At 32.9% G+C, this 15061-nt stretch overlaps 2 protein-coding genes across 3 annotated transcripts in view; one reads left to right on the top strand and one right to left on the bottom strand.

The window, feature by feature from the left end:
• Window positions 1–175: 175 nt before the first annotated feature.
• LOC144855613 (uncharacterized) lies at window positions 176–3878 on the top strand. The gene is made up of 12 exons (XM_078713515.1): window positions 176–299; window positions 646–832; window positions 944–1050; window positions 1148–1286; window positions 1428–1588; window positions 1860–2027; window positions 2226–2356; window positions 2698–2780; window positions 3013–3134; window positions 3242–3323; window positions 3421–3531; window positions 3635–3878. Exons 1-12 carry the CDS (start codon window positions 289–291, stop codon window positions 3863–3865), a joined length of 1533 nt encoding a protein of 510 aa, XP_078569641.1. The 5' UTR covers window positions 176–288; the 3' UTR covers window positions 3866–3878.
• Window positions 3879–4270: 392 nt separating this feature from the next.
• LOC144855373 (endosome/lysosome-associated apoptosis and autophagy regulator family member 2-like) overlaps window positions 4271–15061 on the bottom strand; it is a 38028-nt gene continuing 27237 nt past the window's right edge. The window contains exons 11-22 of one of the 2 annotated variants that reach the window (XM_078713221.1): window positions 14547–14648; window positions 13978–14067; window positions 12830–12897; window positions 11504–11651; window positions 11065–11200; window positions 10612–10718; window positions 10318–10437; window positions 9723–9971; window positions 8908–9057; window positions 8399–8573; window positions 7801–7854; window positions 4271–6758 (exon numbers count right to left, since the gene is read on the bottom strand). In XM_078713221.1, the coding sequence (XP_078569347.1) occupies window positions 7807–7854; window positions 8399–8573; window positions 8908–9057; window positions 9723–9971; window positions 10318–10437; window positions 10612–10718; window positions 11065–11200; window positions 11504–11651; window positions 12830–12897; window positions 13978–14067; window positions 14547–14648 (1393 nt within the window). In that variant the 3' untranslated portion in view covers window positions 4271–6758; window positions 7801–7806. The remainder of the gene's footprint in view (window positions 6759–7800; window positions 7855–8398; window positions 8574–8907; window positions 9058–9722; window positions 9972–10317; window positions 10438–10611; window positions 10719–11064; window positions 11201–11503; window positions 11652–12829; window positions 12898–13977; window positions 14068–14546; window positions 14649–15061) is intronic. The other variant, XM_078713220.1, reaches the window with a different exon arrangement.

Genomic DNA, 15061 nt, shown 5'->3' with positions numbered 1-15061 from the left:
CGGATGTCAATATATAAAATGGCGATGAATAAACAACAGGATTCTATTTATAGAGATCAACAATTGATTACAGAATTTCAGGGTTTTCCCACAACTAGACTTTCATGTACAGACGTACTATGAAAGACCACGTACCAATTTTGTGTAATTGTTGACCTTGTGCCTGGTAATGAGGCTAGGAATAAGTGTTTACGTACGCTTACCGTATCTTTTTAGGCCTATTATTATAGGCCTAAAAAAACTACTTTGGTATAATATACCAATCAAAATATTATTGCAACTTGCTCCATGATCAAAGGGTAGGTAAAAATTAGCATTAACTAGGTAGACCTAGCTTGGATATAAATAAATATGTAGGCTAGGCCGGCCTACTCATTCTCATCATGATCATGCAGGAGAGGCGGCCAGGGCAGCAGGTCCACGCACGGGACATACTAATCTACGCCCGGAAGGGCCCGGTACCACCCGGTGGGATTTCATGATTATTATGTTATAATATATTATTAAGTATATGCTAACATTATATTTGACATTATTTTTAATGTTAACTGTCAAAATACTGATGATGAAGACTGCCCTCTGGACCTGGTGTAGATGACCAGACAGATAATGAAACTATAACTCAATATATATATATCTTTTCAGAAATCTATCAAGAATGCCTGGAGTTCGAACCAATCGTCGTCTGTGTCTCATGGGACTAATAATGGTAACATTGGCTTTATACGGTTGGATTAAGCTCTTCATGATGACTTTGAATTACGATTTTCATCCAAAGCTTGCAAGTATTACCGACATGAAGTTGTTTACAACGGAGTTAAAACATAGTCATGTAAGCAAAAATGTCAATGGTAACTATCATAAAAAAAATTAATGAACGAATAAAACCGAAAATTCTTTAAAAAGTTTGTAAAAAAGAAATAACACTTGCATTTATTGTCAGGACTGGTACCACAAAGTTTGCTTCAATGGTTTGCGTCAAGAATTCTCAATTTCTAGACTTGAGGATTTTCAAGAAAGGTGGAAAGTGTCTTCACAACTGGACTGCAGGTAAAACATTTAAAATAAATGATTTAAATCTTTATAATTCAATAAATTCTTGCATCAATTTTTCCTCATAACTTTGTATTTATGCTTATTTTTTTAGGGTAACATACGATATGTTTGAAAGAATCTACGACGTGAAGAGAAGGTCAGGTCAAATTGTCGTACCGGACACATTTCAAACTAAACTGTTAAAGTGGCTTGGAAACAATGAGGATCTTCTACGCGAGGCAAAGCTCCAAGTAAGTATGAAAACAAGAGAGCCCCTTCGGCCTTAACTTCCAACAATTCTTCTCCTTGCTTTCTAAATCTTCCTGGACAATAATTTAATGTCTGTTTTAACTGAAAAATTACATTTAATGTCTATAGTTTTTCTTTCACAGTTTATTACAATAATTTATAATAAATATACAAACGAAGAGACGATTTTCAACCCATTGCGAGCAAAAAGACCTGGCGTAAATGACGAAGATGACGTTGAAACTTATCTAGACGAACTCATGCAGAAGTCGAGCAAAGACTGTGATTTCTGCGCTTACGAGTTGTAAGTTGCACTATCTAAAAACAAACTAGATGTTTAAACTCCTCATGTGGGACATCTTACCGTAGTATAAACTTTCTCTGAAGCTCTATCAATCAAACCTTATGTGACAAAAAAAATGCCCATATATGGACATGATGGTGTCATATCACTCTTTTTTTGTCAAACTAGTTTGATAGTGTAGACAGAACTTAAGGGCTAAAATGCTGCTTTTATAACTAGAAATAAAAAAATGTTTATTTTGCCTAATCATTTTTATGATGCTTGTTTTTAGTAAGACGGCGGAGGACACCTTTGGACGAATCACATCAACGTACTCAGGTACAGCGGCCAATGCGTTTAAGTACAATGGATACCACTCACTTATTATATCAAAAAAACATAATTTTTTAGAATTAACAGAAGAGGAATTTATTGATATGATGCACACATCAATGAGATGGTAAACAAAAATATGTTTATTACCAAAATGTAACAAGTATTTAGACAAGTTTAATGAACTGGGGTATTGGTAAAAAATGGTTCTGCCTCTAACATGACTCAATCCATTAGGCATGAAAGCTAAATAATTGACTGTATTTTGGTTACCCTCGTTGTTATAAACTATTTGCTTTTTCTTGATTAAATCTATTAATTACAGGTATATGAAAGTGTATGAAACAGATAAAACCTATAAATATCCGCAAATGATGTGGGACAGCCTACCAAAGGCAAGCGCCAGTCAAGTACACACACATGCACAGGCTTCAATCAGCCCCGATGGATATTATGGTAAGGCTGTCTAATCCACTTAGGCTAGTGACTTATTATATTATCGGTCTACATACAGTACTCTGCATCAAATCAGAGTTACTAGGCCCAAAGTCCAGAAAAATAAATATTGGCAACAAAATAAATAAACACTTACCATCAGCATGTCTGTGCAGCTATATTACAGTCTTGCATAGCACGAGGATAGCCTATACACCTGTTTAAATATGCAAATGAACTAAAACTACTGTCTATGAAAGAAAAAAGAATGAAAATAAGATGACAAATTCAAACAATGAAAAGACAAAATCTAGATGAAGTAACTAGGCATAACTATAATGTCAACAATTGTTTTTTAAAAGGCCTAATGAAACATATACATTTGTCAGCTATGAAGTATGCTAAGGAGAATGGTGGCAGTAACTATTTCACAGACCTATTACAGGTCAGTATACTTATACCCCTTTCACATTACATAGCAAACTTCTAGTGTTCACACACGTGGGTTCACACTATACAAAACATCAGTGTGGACGCCCTGGTGTGGGTGTGTGTAACTCTGCTTTGCTATGCAATGTAAAAGGGGTATAAAAAAAATATCCTACACTTTAAATAGTCAACAGTATCAATGTATGGGCGACTAAAATGAAATTACAAGTTGAACTTTTAAATTTCAGGTTCATAATGCGTTGGGGTTAGCTACAAACTTCGGTAACGCATCTGCGATGGCGTATCTAACGCCAAAAAATGATAATGAAGTTGTAATAATGTCAAGAACAGCAAATTCAGATTTTTTTAGGTAAGTTTCATTATTTGGTTGTTTAAACTATATATATAACACTTACTCTACTGTATTATATACTACACACTATTGTACATTATTAAATATATTTTCTTTTTTTAAAGGTTATTATATTTTGTACTAAAAGCATTTACAGAAGACATGAAACAGTATGCCTGGAGTCTTGCCATGTTTTTACCAAAATTGGTGAGTAAATTTGATTAAAAATTTGGACATAACGGACAGAAAACCTATAAACAAACCGACTAAACTCACCTAATATGTATACTGTTTTATTCCTTAGGAGCCTTGGGTAGCTCCCGGTATTGACGATATACCAGCTTTAGTTCGTATAGTAAGTCGTGGACCGGTCAATAACCCTCGGTCAGACATAAGTTCAATGGAACTATTTGGGGTAAGTTTTATAGGTCAGCTATTAATTCACAACACTTTCACTAAATAAACATACTACTAATTGTGAAAAAAAACTCTAATCATTATTATTCTTTTTTTTCTAGGCTTCAAATGTTAACATCGACCCTTTCAATGTAATACAGTATATCGAAGACTCCATAAGAAAACGAAGCGTGGTGAAACTTAGAGAAGAAAATGAACAAATAAAGGAAGAATTAAAAGAAGATTTAGAAAAAGAACATTTAGAAAAGAAACCACAAGATCTACAAAAAATAGAAAGCCAAGAAAAAAGTAAAGAACTACAAGAGATAAATTTAGTAAATGAGAATAAATAACAAAATGATTTAATTTATATATTGTATTGTACTTTTATTTGTGTACAATTGTTGAGGTGCTAGGCTGCGGTGAAGCTACAGTTGAGTTGCTAGGCTGCCTTGTAGCTGCAGTTGAGGTGTTAGGCTGCTGTGAAGCTGCAGTTGAGGTGTGAAGCTGCAGTTGAGGTGTTAGGCTGCAGCTAAGGTGTTAGGCTGCCGTGAAGCTGCAGTTGAGTTGCTAGGCTGCCGTGAAGCTGCAGTTGAGTTGCTAGGCTGCCGTGAAGTGGCAGTTGAGTTTCTAGGCTGCGGTGAAGCTACAGTTGTGTTGCTAGGCTGCAGTGAAGGTGCAGTTGAGTTGCTAGGCTGCTGTGAAGGTGCAGTTGAATTGCTAGGTTTGACCAAATTTGAGTGACATTATACACGATATGTAATCAATACAATTGTTTATTTTTCTTAATCAATTTTAGAAGAACAATTTAAAAGTTCTTTACAACAACTATACGAATGATGATACTTAATCTATAAAATCAAAATTGACTTGCACAAAATCACAAATACAAACATTGCATTATATACACTGCCCCACACCGGTATACACTTAATTGCTACAATTAATTTATACATTTTCTTTTAAAGATTTTGGGCCAGTTTAAGACATTCCCTTAAGCCGATTTTCCACTAGGTGAATTTGTTCGCGCGAATCAAAAGCGCCAGCTCATACGCATGCATATTCATGTTTCCATCTTCCAAATTCCTCTATACGCATGCGTATAAGCTGACGCTCTCGATTCGCGCGAACAAATTTGCTTAGTGGAAAATCAGCTTTATATTAGGTTTTAGAGAAAACATATAAGGAGTTTTATCTACATAATGACACTTCTTGACGATCAGAAAACAGTGCTGCAAAATATTAAGCATTCTCGTGAATGAACTATAAATATTTATATAAATGTATATATTCTTTAATTCATAAATTATTAAATATATCCTCAAATTGAGTTTAAGTATTTGAAATATATTCTTTAAATAATTCATGAATCATATTTTTAATTTAAAATATATTTTGCAATTAACTACGTATCATGTGGAATTAAGTAAATGTATACAGTCCCATTGAATGTAAAAATACAGGAATGCTTCAATATTTAAGTTTAACTACTATAAATGAAAGACTGCTTATAAATACACTTAGAAAAGAACACTTACTTTACGCCAATGAAAGCATTGATATGATTTCACTATTTTCACACCTAGCAATTACAGTTAGTTTAGCCTGGGTACTATTATATGAATAGTCCCTCTCAGAAGCCAATAGTGCTTTTATGCAACTATTTTCTCAATATAGAGGCTTCTTTGAGAGGTAAATCATTCATTGCATATTTAAATTTAGGCCACCTAATCATATTAATTTATTTACAAGAATAAGACTTGGAAATATCAAGAAAGCTATTATACTTGTAGTAAGTAGTCCTAAATAAATATATATTAATTGCACTGTATACTATTAGATATGAAATTAAATGTCGCAATAGATGTTGGAAATAACTTATTGTAATGCTAATATTATTTCAAAGATTGGTAAACAAATAAAGATAAACCTTACTATATTTTAAAAAGTTACAAACTACACTACTGTATTCAAAATTAGAAATAATTTGAAAAAATGAATATTGTACATATAATATATCAAAGATTGAAAAATTGAATTTGACAAGCGATCATTTGATAGAGGTTGCTTAATGATAACATTCAAACGCTTATTTGCTAAATGTTGCTTTAGGCTTGACATTTACAGTACGTCTAATGTGTGATATCATTTTAAACACACCGCATATCCAAAGTCTGCGCTTATTATAAAATGTAACAGTACGTATTGTAATACTCACTAGTGTTGAATGTTCAAAAGTTTAATATATTTAACAGTGGTGCACGCTAGGTATGCTCGACCAGAATGATTGTTTTGATCAACCATGAAATACAATCTGTATTGTACAATTGCGTGACACATCAGACACCATCGTTTGTTTGTGTATGATGTGTCTATCGCGCAAACGACAGTACCGTATATATTTAAAATAACTAACATTAACACGTACAAAAATGCAACTGATGGAGATGACGAAGAGTGAATAAAAAACGGTAATTTCAGTTATTGAAAATCTACAGTAAATAGATTTAAATATGTCTTTAAACATAAATATTTTGAAAAATTATGTTTGGTTATATAAAAGAAAAATTTGATTTAAATAATTTTATGACTATTACAAACATAAAATCAAGGCTATATTAGATGAATCAATTTCTGAATAATGTCCGTCAATACAATATTATCAAAACCGAAAAAAAAAGCTGAAGAATAGAGAATAAGATTTACCTTAATACCATGCCATTCTTCAATATCATTATTTTTGTTTTGCTGTTTTGGTGGTTTTTATGGACATGTTTTATTTGTCAACGATAAGTCCATAATGGAGTGAATGTTTACTTACGAAACGCGTATATAAATATGCAAAAAAAAGATAGATGCCAATAAGATTTTGTGATTGTGATGAAAGTAGAAATTAAATATAATTTATTAAAAAATGTACTTTCCAACGCGACCTTCGTCGTAAAGAAAAAGATAATATAAAAAAGGCGTTTCAATCTTAGTATAAACATTATAGTGTACTCAAATGTAGGGTACAACAAACTAGGTCGCCCACTCTATCAATCAGTTCCTTGTATGGCACGCTCAAAATATATCCATGCCATCATACTTTCTTCTTTTGCATTCCATAGAACAACAGATTAGACTCAACATGGTCTTAAAGCACCAGAAAATGATCAAAGGTAAATGTTAAATGTTGATGTTTTCAATTGGTTTTGTACCGCTGAAATTTAAAGGATACAGCGGCATTTTGATGTCATCTTCCACCTAGAAAAAAAAACAAACAATTTAATTAACAATCAATTCTTAATTGTTTAAATGATAATTTAAGTAATGATGTAAATTTTACAATTTTTAGTCAACGGGAATAAAATAATCTGTATTTATGTATGGAATTTAGTTAGTGGCCTTGTTTAGCCATAGCTAGCCAAGGAAAAAATCTGTACTGTGACTATGTCTGGATTTGAACCTACCACTGATGTATGGATAAGCAAACAGTTAAGCACCAGGTTTCAGTGCCACTCTATTTTACACAAGAACAACTTTCAAAGGAATTTATGAACAAAAGTAAACAAATAAAACAAAAAGTAATACTAGTCATGGGAAAAAATATATAAAAAACAAACCATATATCATGCAAAAATAACATATTTACTTTAAAATTCTAAACTAATTAAAGCTCTATTTACACTATCAAACTTTATGTGAAGTGATATGGACATGATGATGTCATATCACTACCATATTTAGGCACATCACACTTCTTTTGTCAAACTAGTTTGATAGTGTAGACAGAGCGTTAGGATTATGAAAGACAAAGTCATGCAGGAATATTTAAAACCCATTCAGCAAAAACAACAATTATGTTAAATCACTAAGTTCAACGATACAACATTAGAAATCAAGTAGGTCAATATGTAACGTCGTAGACATTTTAACATTAGTATCTTATTAATATTTCTATATCAACCATATAAAATACATTCATTTTGATTTGAGGTTTCTTCAAAATATGAGGCTACTGCTATTACCCTCATGATTTAAGGTTAGGCAAAATTGCAGACCATGCAATAAAAAACTTTAATTTTCCTAGATTTTCTTTTAATAAACCTTGAAAGGAAAAGGAAAGTGTATGTCATGCTACTTTTACCAATTAATAAAAACATAAATATTTTGACATGCTGCTAAATTAAATGAGTAGCTCAAGCAAGCATAACTACTTCAAATGTTGAAAATAAACTGAACATTGAAAAGCAGAAAAAAAAAGAACATAAAATGGTAGAGTTGAGATGCGTGATGATGGACCTACTTTGATTTAACTGGTAGGAAGTAGTTTATTCTGCATTGATGAAAATTCCAGATCCTATGATTATATGAATGTGTCGGAGGGAAAAAAGGGTTAAAAATAGTATAATGGCAATCAAAATTAACTGAAAACCTAAATATAGATGAGGCATTTTGTATAAACTCAAAATAAAGCTGGGATTTATATTTCATAACAAATATATAATTTAACAGACATGGGATAAGTATGATTTTCAGGCAAAATAAAAAATTCATTTAAAAAAAATTAAATAACAATGAGGTATTTTAATTTTATTTAACATGGTGATGGGTCTGTGAAATTATTTGAACAGAAAAAGAATGAAAATGAAAGGAAGAAAAGGCTAGATAACTAAAGGAAGAAATAGTCAGTGCATTTCTTTAGTATATTCTACTGCTTTCTTGACTGCCACTGTTTGGTTTCCATTTTAGACAAATAAATTTGATGAGAAAAAAGAGAGGGAAAAAAGACAGAAAGAAAGAAAAAAAGAAAAAAGATATAGACAGACAAAAAGAAGGAAAGAAAAGAGAGAAAGAATAAAGAGACAAACATTTTATATTTCAATATTTTTCTTTAGACTCACCTTGTCTGAAGAGTTGCTGCTGCCAAGTGATTTCAACTTGCTAAAGAAAGACGTTGATTTGCCATCCTCAAAGATGATGTTGTCTTCCTCCTCATCCTCTCCAATAGCGCATGTTTCTGCCGCAGGTAATTCTCCAGAGGCAGAAGCAACCAGTTTTTGATACTTGTATTCAAGTCTGATAAGACAAACACAATTAGAAAATGAATACTTTAAACAACTAGGGCTATTACAAGGCAGCAGATTGTTTCTGCCAGAGCTAATTCCCCAGAGGCAGAAGCAACCAGCTTTATAAGTAGGGCCATTGCAAGGAGGCAGATTGTGTTCAAAATAGATTATGCACTTTCTTTATGATGGGCGGGCATATACTTCACAATGTCCACACACAAGAATCATTAGGGTATCAAAATTACTGGAAATGTACCGGGAAGCTTTTAAAGATTTGAAACCCGCTTTGGGGCAAGTATCTCATCTAGTCATTATTCCAGTGCATATAAGTTTATATCACTTACGTTTTATTCTGCTTCCAGACAACTACTACAATAACTATAAGTACAAGGAGCGAGAATACGAAGCCTGCGATAGCAAGTTGGCCATACCATGGTATCATGCTACAAACACTGGTAATAGGCTCTGGTAGTGGAACGCCATCACGACACACTCTACAAATAAACAATAGGGGGCAAATTTAACCAAAATTAGTATTTATTAAATTCAACTTTATTTAACCACAGAGGCCCAGATCAACACATGGTTGTTCTTCCCTGGGGCCGTGCACAAATAAAAAATACAAATACAATTTCAACAATGTTTTTACAATATTGCTTGTCTTTGTTGCTGATCTTTTATGTTCTCTGCTGCTTCTCTTTGGAATTCTCTTCTTCGACATATTACTAAATCAACATCTATTGCTATTTTTAAAAAAGAACTTAAAACGCATCTTTTTAACATCTAAATACAAACGCCTTTGATTTTTACTTCGGTTTAGTTGATTCTGGCGCTATACAAATACCTATATTATTAAATTATTATTATTAATATTATGTACAGTATATAAAAATATATCTAAAAGTTTTAATAAAGTGTATGTTGTGGGTGATGTTAGGGTCATAGACGAGTGAATGTCAACACCAAGGTTGTTCCATTCAAGTGCACCTTTATATGCAAGGCTATGTTTTTTATATTCAGTCTTAGGTAAAGGCAGATCAACATTTAAGTGACTATGCCTAGGGTTGAATGTATTATCAGTTATGATAGGCTAGTGGATGCAATTGGGGCAGAGACAATTTTTCATTAAAAAAATTATTTATTTTTTCTTTATTCCTACCTTGTACTATTCCATACATATTGTTTCACCTGCTTGCCAGCGGAGCATTCACCTTTGATTGCGTAATAATCATCTTCCATACACTCCGGGCAAGCAGCGGCCGTCATCCACAGGAAATGGAATGTGCACCCATCACACGTGCCACCTGGACACTTTTCGGGAAGGTGCAGAACGCCACGGCCATCTGCATTCTTATCGCACCGCAAAATAAGTTCTGTTGAACGGCCATTTTTGCAAGCTTTTGTGGATCTATGAGTAATATGAATGTAATATATGATAATGTACCAGTTCATGCTATAGGCCTACTAACACACATTTGTTATAGAGAGTAGTATGACATAATGGTAAGGAATATCAGACTGTGAGAGGCATGGCTTCGATGCTTTACACTAATTGGCTCGTCCTAAGGGTGGGATGTAAAGCTGTTGGGTAATGTGTATATACATTGCATATGAGGACAATACAGAACTTGGTACATTATAATATCCTATTCAAAAGTCTCACAGTGAGCTGGGTCCTGGACTAGATCATCATGAAGAATAGTTACCCAGTATAAATAGAAAAAAAAATTTAAAAAAAATTATTCTTTACTCACTCAGATGAATGAAAGTAGAACTTGAGGTCTGGGATGTCATAGGGACTTTCAGGAAACACAGACTTAGTGATACCAGCTAAACCCATAGCATCATTCAGACCTATCAGCTGATCACCAATGCTGAAAAGAAATGATAAAATATAAACATCCTGCTCTTCTTGATTTTGATTAGATAAAGTGGTATACTGAGTATAATTCAACATTTATTAGTTTCTATCTATTAGAAATCTGAATCACTATTATACTCAAACATTGGATTAATACTCATATGATAATAACATTATAGGCTACTACCTGACAGGCTGGGCAGACAGTGTTGCCTCGTCTTCCCCTGTGGGGGATGGGATAATGGTTGAACGGCAGATCAAAGATTTTACATCATCGTCGAAATCCTCAGTTTTCTAGAGAATATACAAAAGATAGATAAATAACAGTAGTATGATTTAATTTTAGCATTGAACTGTAAACACAATACTGTCAACTCCCAATGTTAGACATTCCTGAGTTGACGAGAAAAAAAAAAATGTTTTTATGGGTAAAAAAAATGTGGGAACTTCTGGACCTCAAGGAAAGTCTGGTTTGGGGGAGTTTCTGGGTTTGGGAGAGTTCCTGGGTTTGGGAGAGTTTCCGTGTTTGGGAGAGTTTCCAGGTTTGGGAGAGTTTCCGGGTTTGGGAGAGTTTCCCGGTTTGGGAGAGTTTTCGGGTTTGGGAGAGTTTCCGGGTCCGATACCGGGAAAGTTGACTTACCTCTGAATGAATAGTTACATTGTTTTTACACAATGCTGTGCCAACTCCATTATTTCCACACAGACTGATGTTAAATAAAGAATTGAATCTGGTACCCTTAGCTGAGAAACTTGCACCAGACAACACGGAATGGAAACTAAAAAGAAATTCAAATTAAAAACATTTTCTGTTAAATCGTAATCGAGCAAGAATAATGAAAAACGAGTGAGACAACTCAGTGTCCTCTTAAGCTCTGTCTACACTATCAAACTAGTTTACCAAAAAAGTGTGATGTGCCCAAATATGGTTGTGATATGCCCAAATATGGTAGTGATACGACATCATCATGTCCATATATGGGTACATCACATTTTTTTTGTCACATTAAGTTTGATTGTGTAAACTTAATAAAGGTTCTACTGGATTTCATTTATTGAACTTTTTAAGCATTTTGACTTACCCATTCAAGCTTGTTAGATCATAGTGTTTGTAATCGTACACCAAATGGCAGTCAGCGTAGCAGACAGAGTTCTTGTAGGTCTTCAGTCCCTCACCACATGGGATGCAAGACTCTTCACCATATGGATGGGCATTCTGTAAATATGTATCTTAAAACAAAACAAACAAATATATTTAAATATCATAACCTAACATTCTTGAAATAATGAGAAGATAAATTTGTTTAATTGTTTTTTTAAATTTTCTTGCCTAGCATTACTCCAGTTTTTGAGGTAATATCATAACCTAACATTTTTTACATTATTACATGATCAATTTTACTGTTTGCATGGTGTATACAGTGCCATGCCTAGCATTACTCCAGAAGACAGGCTTAAAGGTAAAGGCATCTACTATCATCCTCAAGCTTATAACTACTGTATTGAAACATCCTCAACCTTGCATATTTCCTTTCCTTTCCTCCATGGTGTACCACAAACTTTACTTTCTAATATATCTACTAAATATTGAATATTAACTTCTATCCTAAAGGCAATATGTGCCAATGTTAATTTATTGAATGTTTATTGAACAATAATTGGGTCAATTATGGGATGCCATTGACCTTAAATGAGGGGGTGAGAATTGAAAATAATAAATAAACAAATTAATTTTTTTACAAATTTGATATTTTTTACAATTTGAGAGCTAGGCTAGATCCATCAAGTCTGTTAATTATAATAACTATCAACAAATGAAACTAATTTATTTTATTTGTAGTAATATAAATGGTCAAAAGTGTTGATTATCTAGGCACCTGGATGACTTGCTACTTTCCTAGCAGATTAAATGGTCACCTTTATCAAGGTAACAGGGATAATACTATTGAGGCTTCACTTTCCTGTAAAATGGGAATTTAATCCGATTGGGAAGGCGGGATGACCTTAGGGAACTTGTTTTCCCACACTCACCTTATCTTGTTTTTTAGCTTCTTATTTATTTGTTTAAAAAAAAAAAGTATATTGAGCTATAGATCCAGTGTTACTATAAAATATTTTTATTTATTGTTTATACTGGGTGACCTCTTCAGTCAGGTTGTAAAAAGAAATGGACATATAAATTTAGCGTAAATTTTTAGATACTATACTTGCACTACGTCATTATTTATTATACATTATATAACACCTAAATAAATTCCTGTCATTTGATTGGACGAATGTGGGCCACATGGCGTGCAATAGTACGCACTATTAAACGATTGTTTGATAGTACCTTTTTTATCACCTCCTTTTGTATACTCAAAAGCCACTATGAACTAAGGAATGGACACACAGACAGGTGTACTTACTTGGAGGGCACTGCTCACACTTGTTAGTTTTGTTTGAAATGTAGTATCCTTCTGGGCATGGGATGCAGCTATAGCAGTGTGTAAAATAGATTAGGATGTTAGACATGCAATAGTATTATGTGTTCCCACACAGCAACCTATACGCATTTGCGCAGAGCACAGTGTATGTTCCATGCATCGCTCAATGCCTACATGTTGCTCTTGGTTTTTTTATTTATTTTATTCAATTTCCAGGTAAAGAGAATAATTTTAAAAAAACATAAAACAAACACGAATTATCTCTCATGCCAATTGATGATTGAAAAAAATTAGTCTGCAAAATTTAACTCATTATTTAGGGAGTAATTTTATAGACATAGGACCCCTAGAAATTACAGTAGTTCTATCATGGTAATTCATTGTACATTAAGATGTGTTCCTCACTTGATTTAATAGTTAACAGTAATGGTAGATTCTAGGACCAACAGAACAAATGCCAGGTCATAGGTCATCGGACGCTCCATAATAGCAGCATAGCACAGCAGTGCGTTCACACTCACAACAAAATTGCGAGTTAAAATGCGGCACACACACAAGTTTTCAATGACCAAAAAAGAAACTGTGTATACATGCATATAGGGAGCTTTTCACATCAAGTGCTGTAGGACAGTTTTATATAACACATGCACATTCAGGATCACATCAAGTGCTGTAGGACAGTTTTATATAACACATGCACATACAGGATATAATAAGCCACAAGCATGCTATTGCCTTTAATTATAATATATCAATTTAAACTAATTACTAAATTTGAATCAAGAATCTTGCGACATTGCATACTTTTTAATGCTTAATATAATTTTCCGAAAATAATAACAGAGAAATAAATAATATGCATAAATGCTTCAATTCTAGTGAGAAAAATTGAACCAAATTTTATTTTATCTAAAAATTTAACAAATATGATAAAAACAGTTTAATTGTCATTTATATTATATACAGAACAATAGAATATCCATAACATTATAAAATGCAATTTAGTACTATTTTTCAATAATTGGCATTCCATAGCATGCACTATTGGTATTGTCTACATTATATTGCATGCTGCATTGCTTTCATTCTATATACTACAAACACAAAGCTGTTCTAATTAATAAACTTACCCTTCCATATCACTGCCTACAGGACAAGCCTTACAGTACGATGCTCCCCCATCTACTGTATTTGTGACCTCAATACTGTAAATAATAGCCCTACCAACAAGAACAATTTGGAAAAACAACGTCACATATTATACTGTACAAATAATTAATGTTTATCAGTTGAAGTGTGAAAATACAGCAGTCAATTTTTCAACGAATGAAATATTCTCTCCGGAATACAAAACATTAATAATTATTGGTTTTATAACACACCTACTTTTATTCAAGTTGTCCGTCGTAAATCATTGACGAATGCTAGGCCGGGAAGCTATGCCATTAAAAAACTTAAGACGCATAGTAGAACAGTGATAGACAAGAAAGTTGATTTCCGAGTGCGATCAGTCAGCAACGTCGCATGGCAAAAATTGTTTACCGAAAGCTTAGAACCGTTCATTATCACCATTAGATATCACTTTTCCGTGAGATAGGGCTAATTCCAAATGACACATGATGCCAGGTGTGTTATATTATAAAGAGAGTACATTGCATAGCTTATTCAGCAGCAATAGGTAATGAATATAATTACTTACATGTCGTTGCGGTATTTTGAACCAGCAATATCAGAGTTGTCGTAATCTGCTTTCTGGAACGCCCATGTGAACCTTCTTTCACTTTGTTGGTTTACAGAATATCTGGAAAAAGCCAAAAAAATGTATTAATTAGATTAAGCAATGAACAATATTAATGATTTTAATAATTTATCATTATTATAAAATAATATCATAACAAAATAATTACACAAAATACTGTACAGATGAAATAATATTTAAGATTTTATACAATAACAATAGGTGATCATTTTATTCTAAATGATCCCCTAATAAATCAATATTGAAAACACATACAGTGGATCTGTAATGGTTTAACTTTTACCAGACGACATAATATAGTACAGATTTTAATTTTATTTGCAAATTTTGCAAGATTTTAATATGCAAATTGAATTAAAGATGTATGATGGATAGGCAAGCAATATGTTTCCCTATTTACTATTATATACTGCAGTATGCATGATTCATATTTATTTATTTATTCTTTCTTTTGA

This window comes from Antedon bifida, chromosome 11 (assembly GCF_963402885.1).
Source record: "Antedon bifida chromosome 11, ecAntBifi1.1, whole genome shotgun sequence".
In the NCBI taxonomy this organism is placed as follows: Eukaryota; Metazoa; Echinodermata; class Crinoidea; order Comatulida; family Antedonidae; genus Antedon; species Antedon bifida.
Note: the sequence above shows the minus strand (reverse complement) of the source record. Positions and strands in the feature narration are given on the sequence as shown.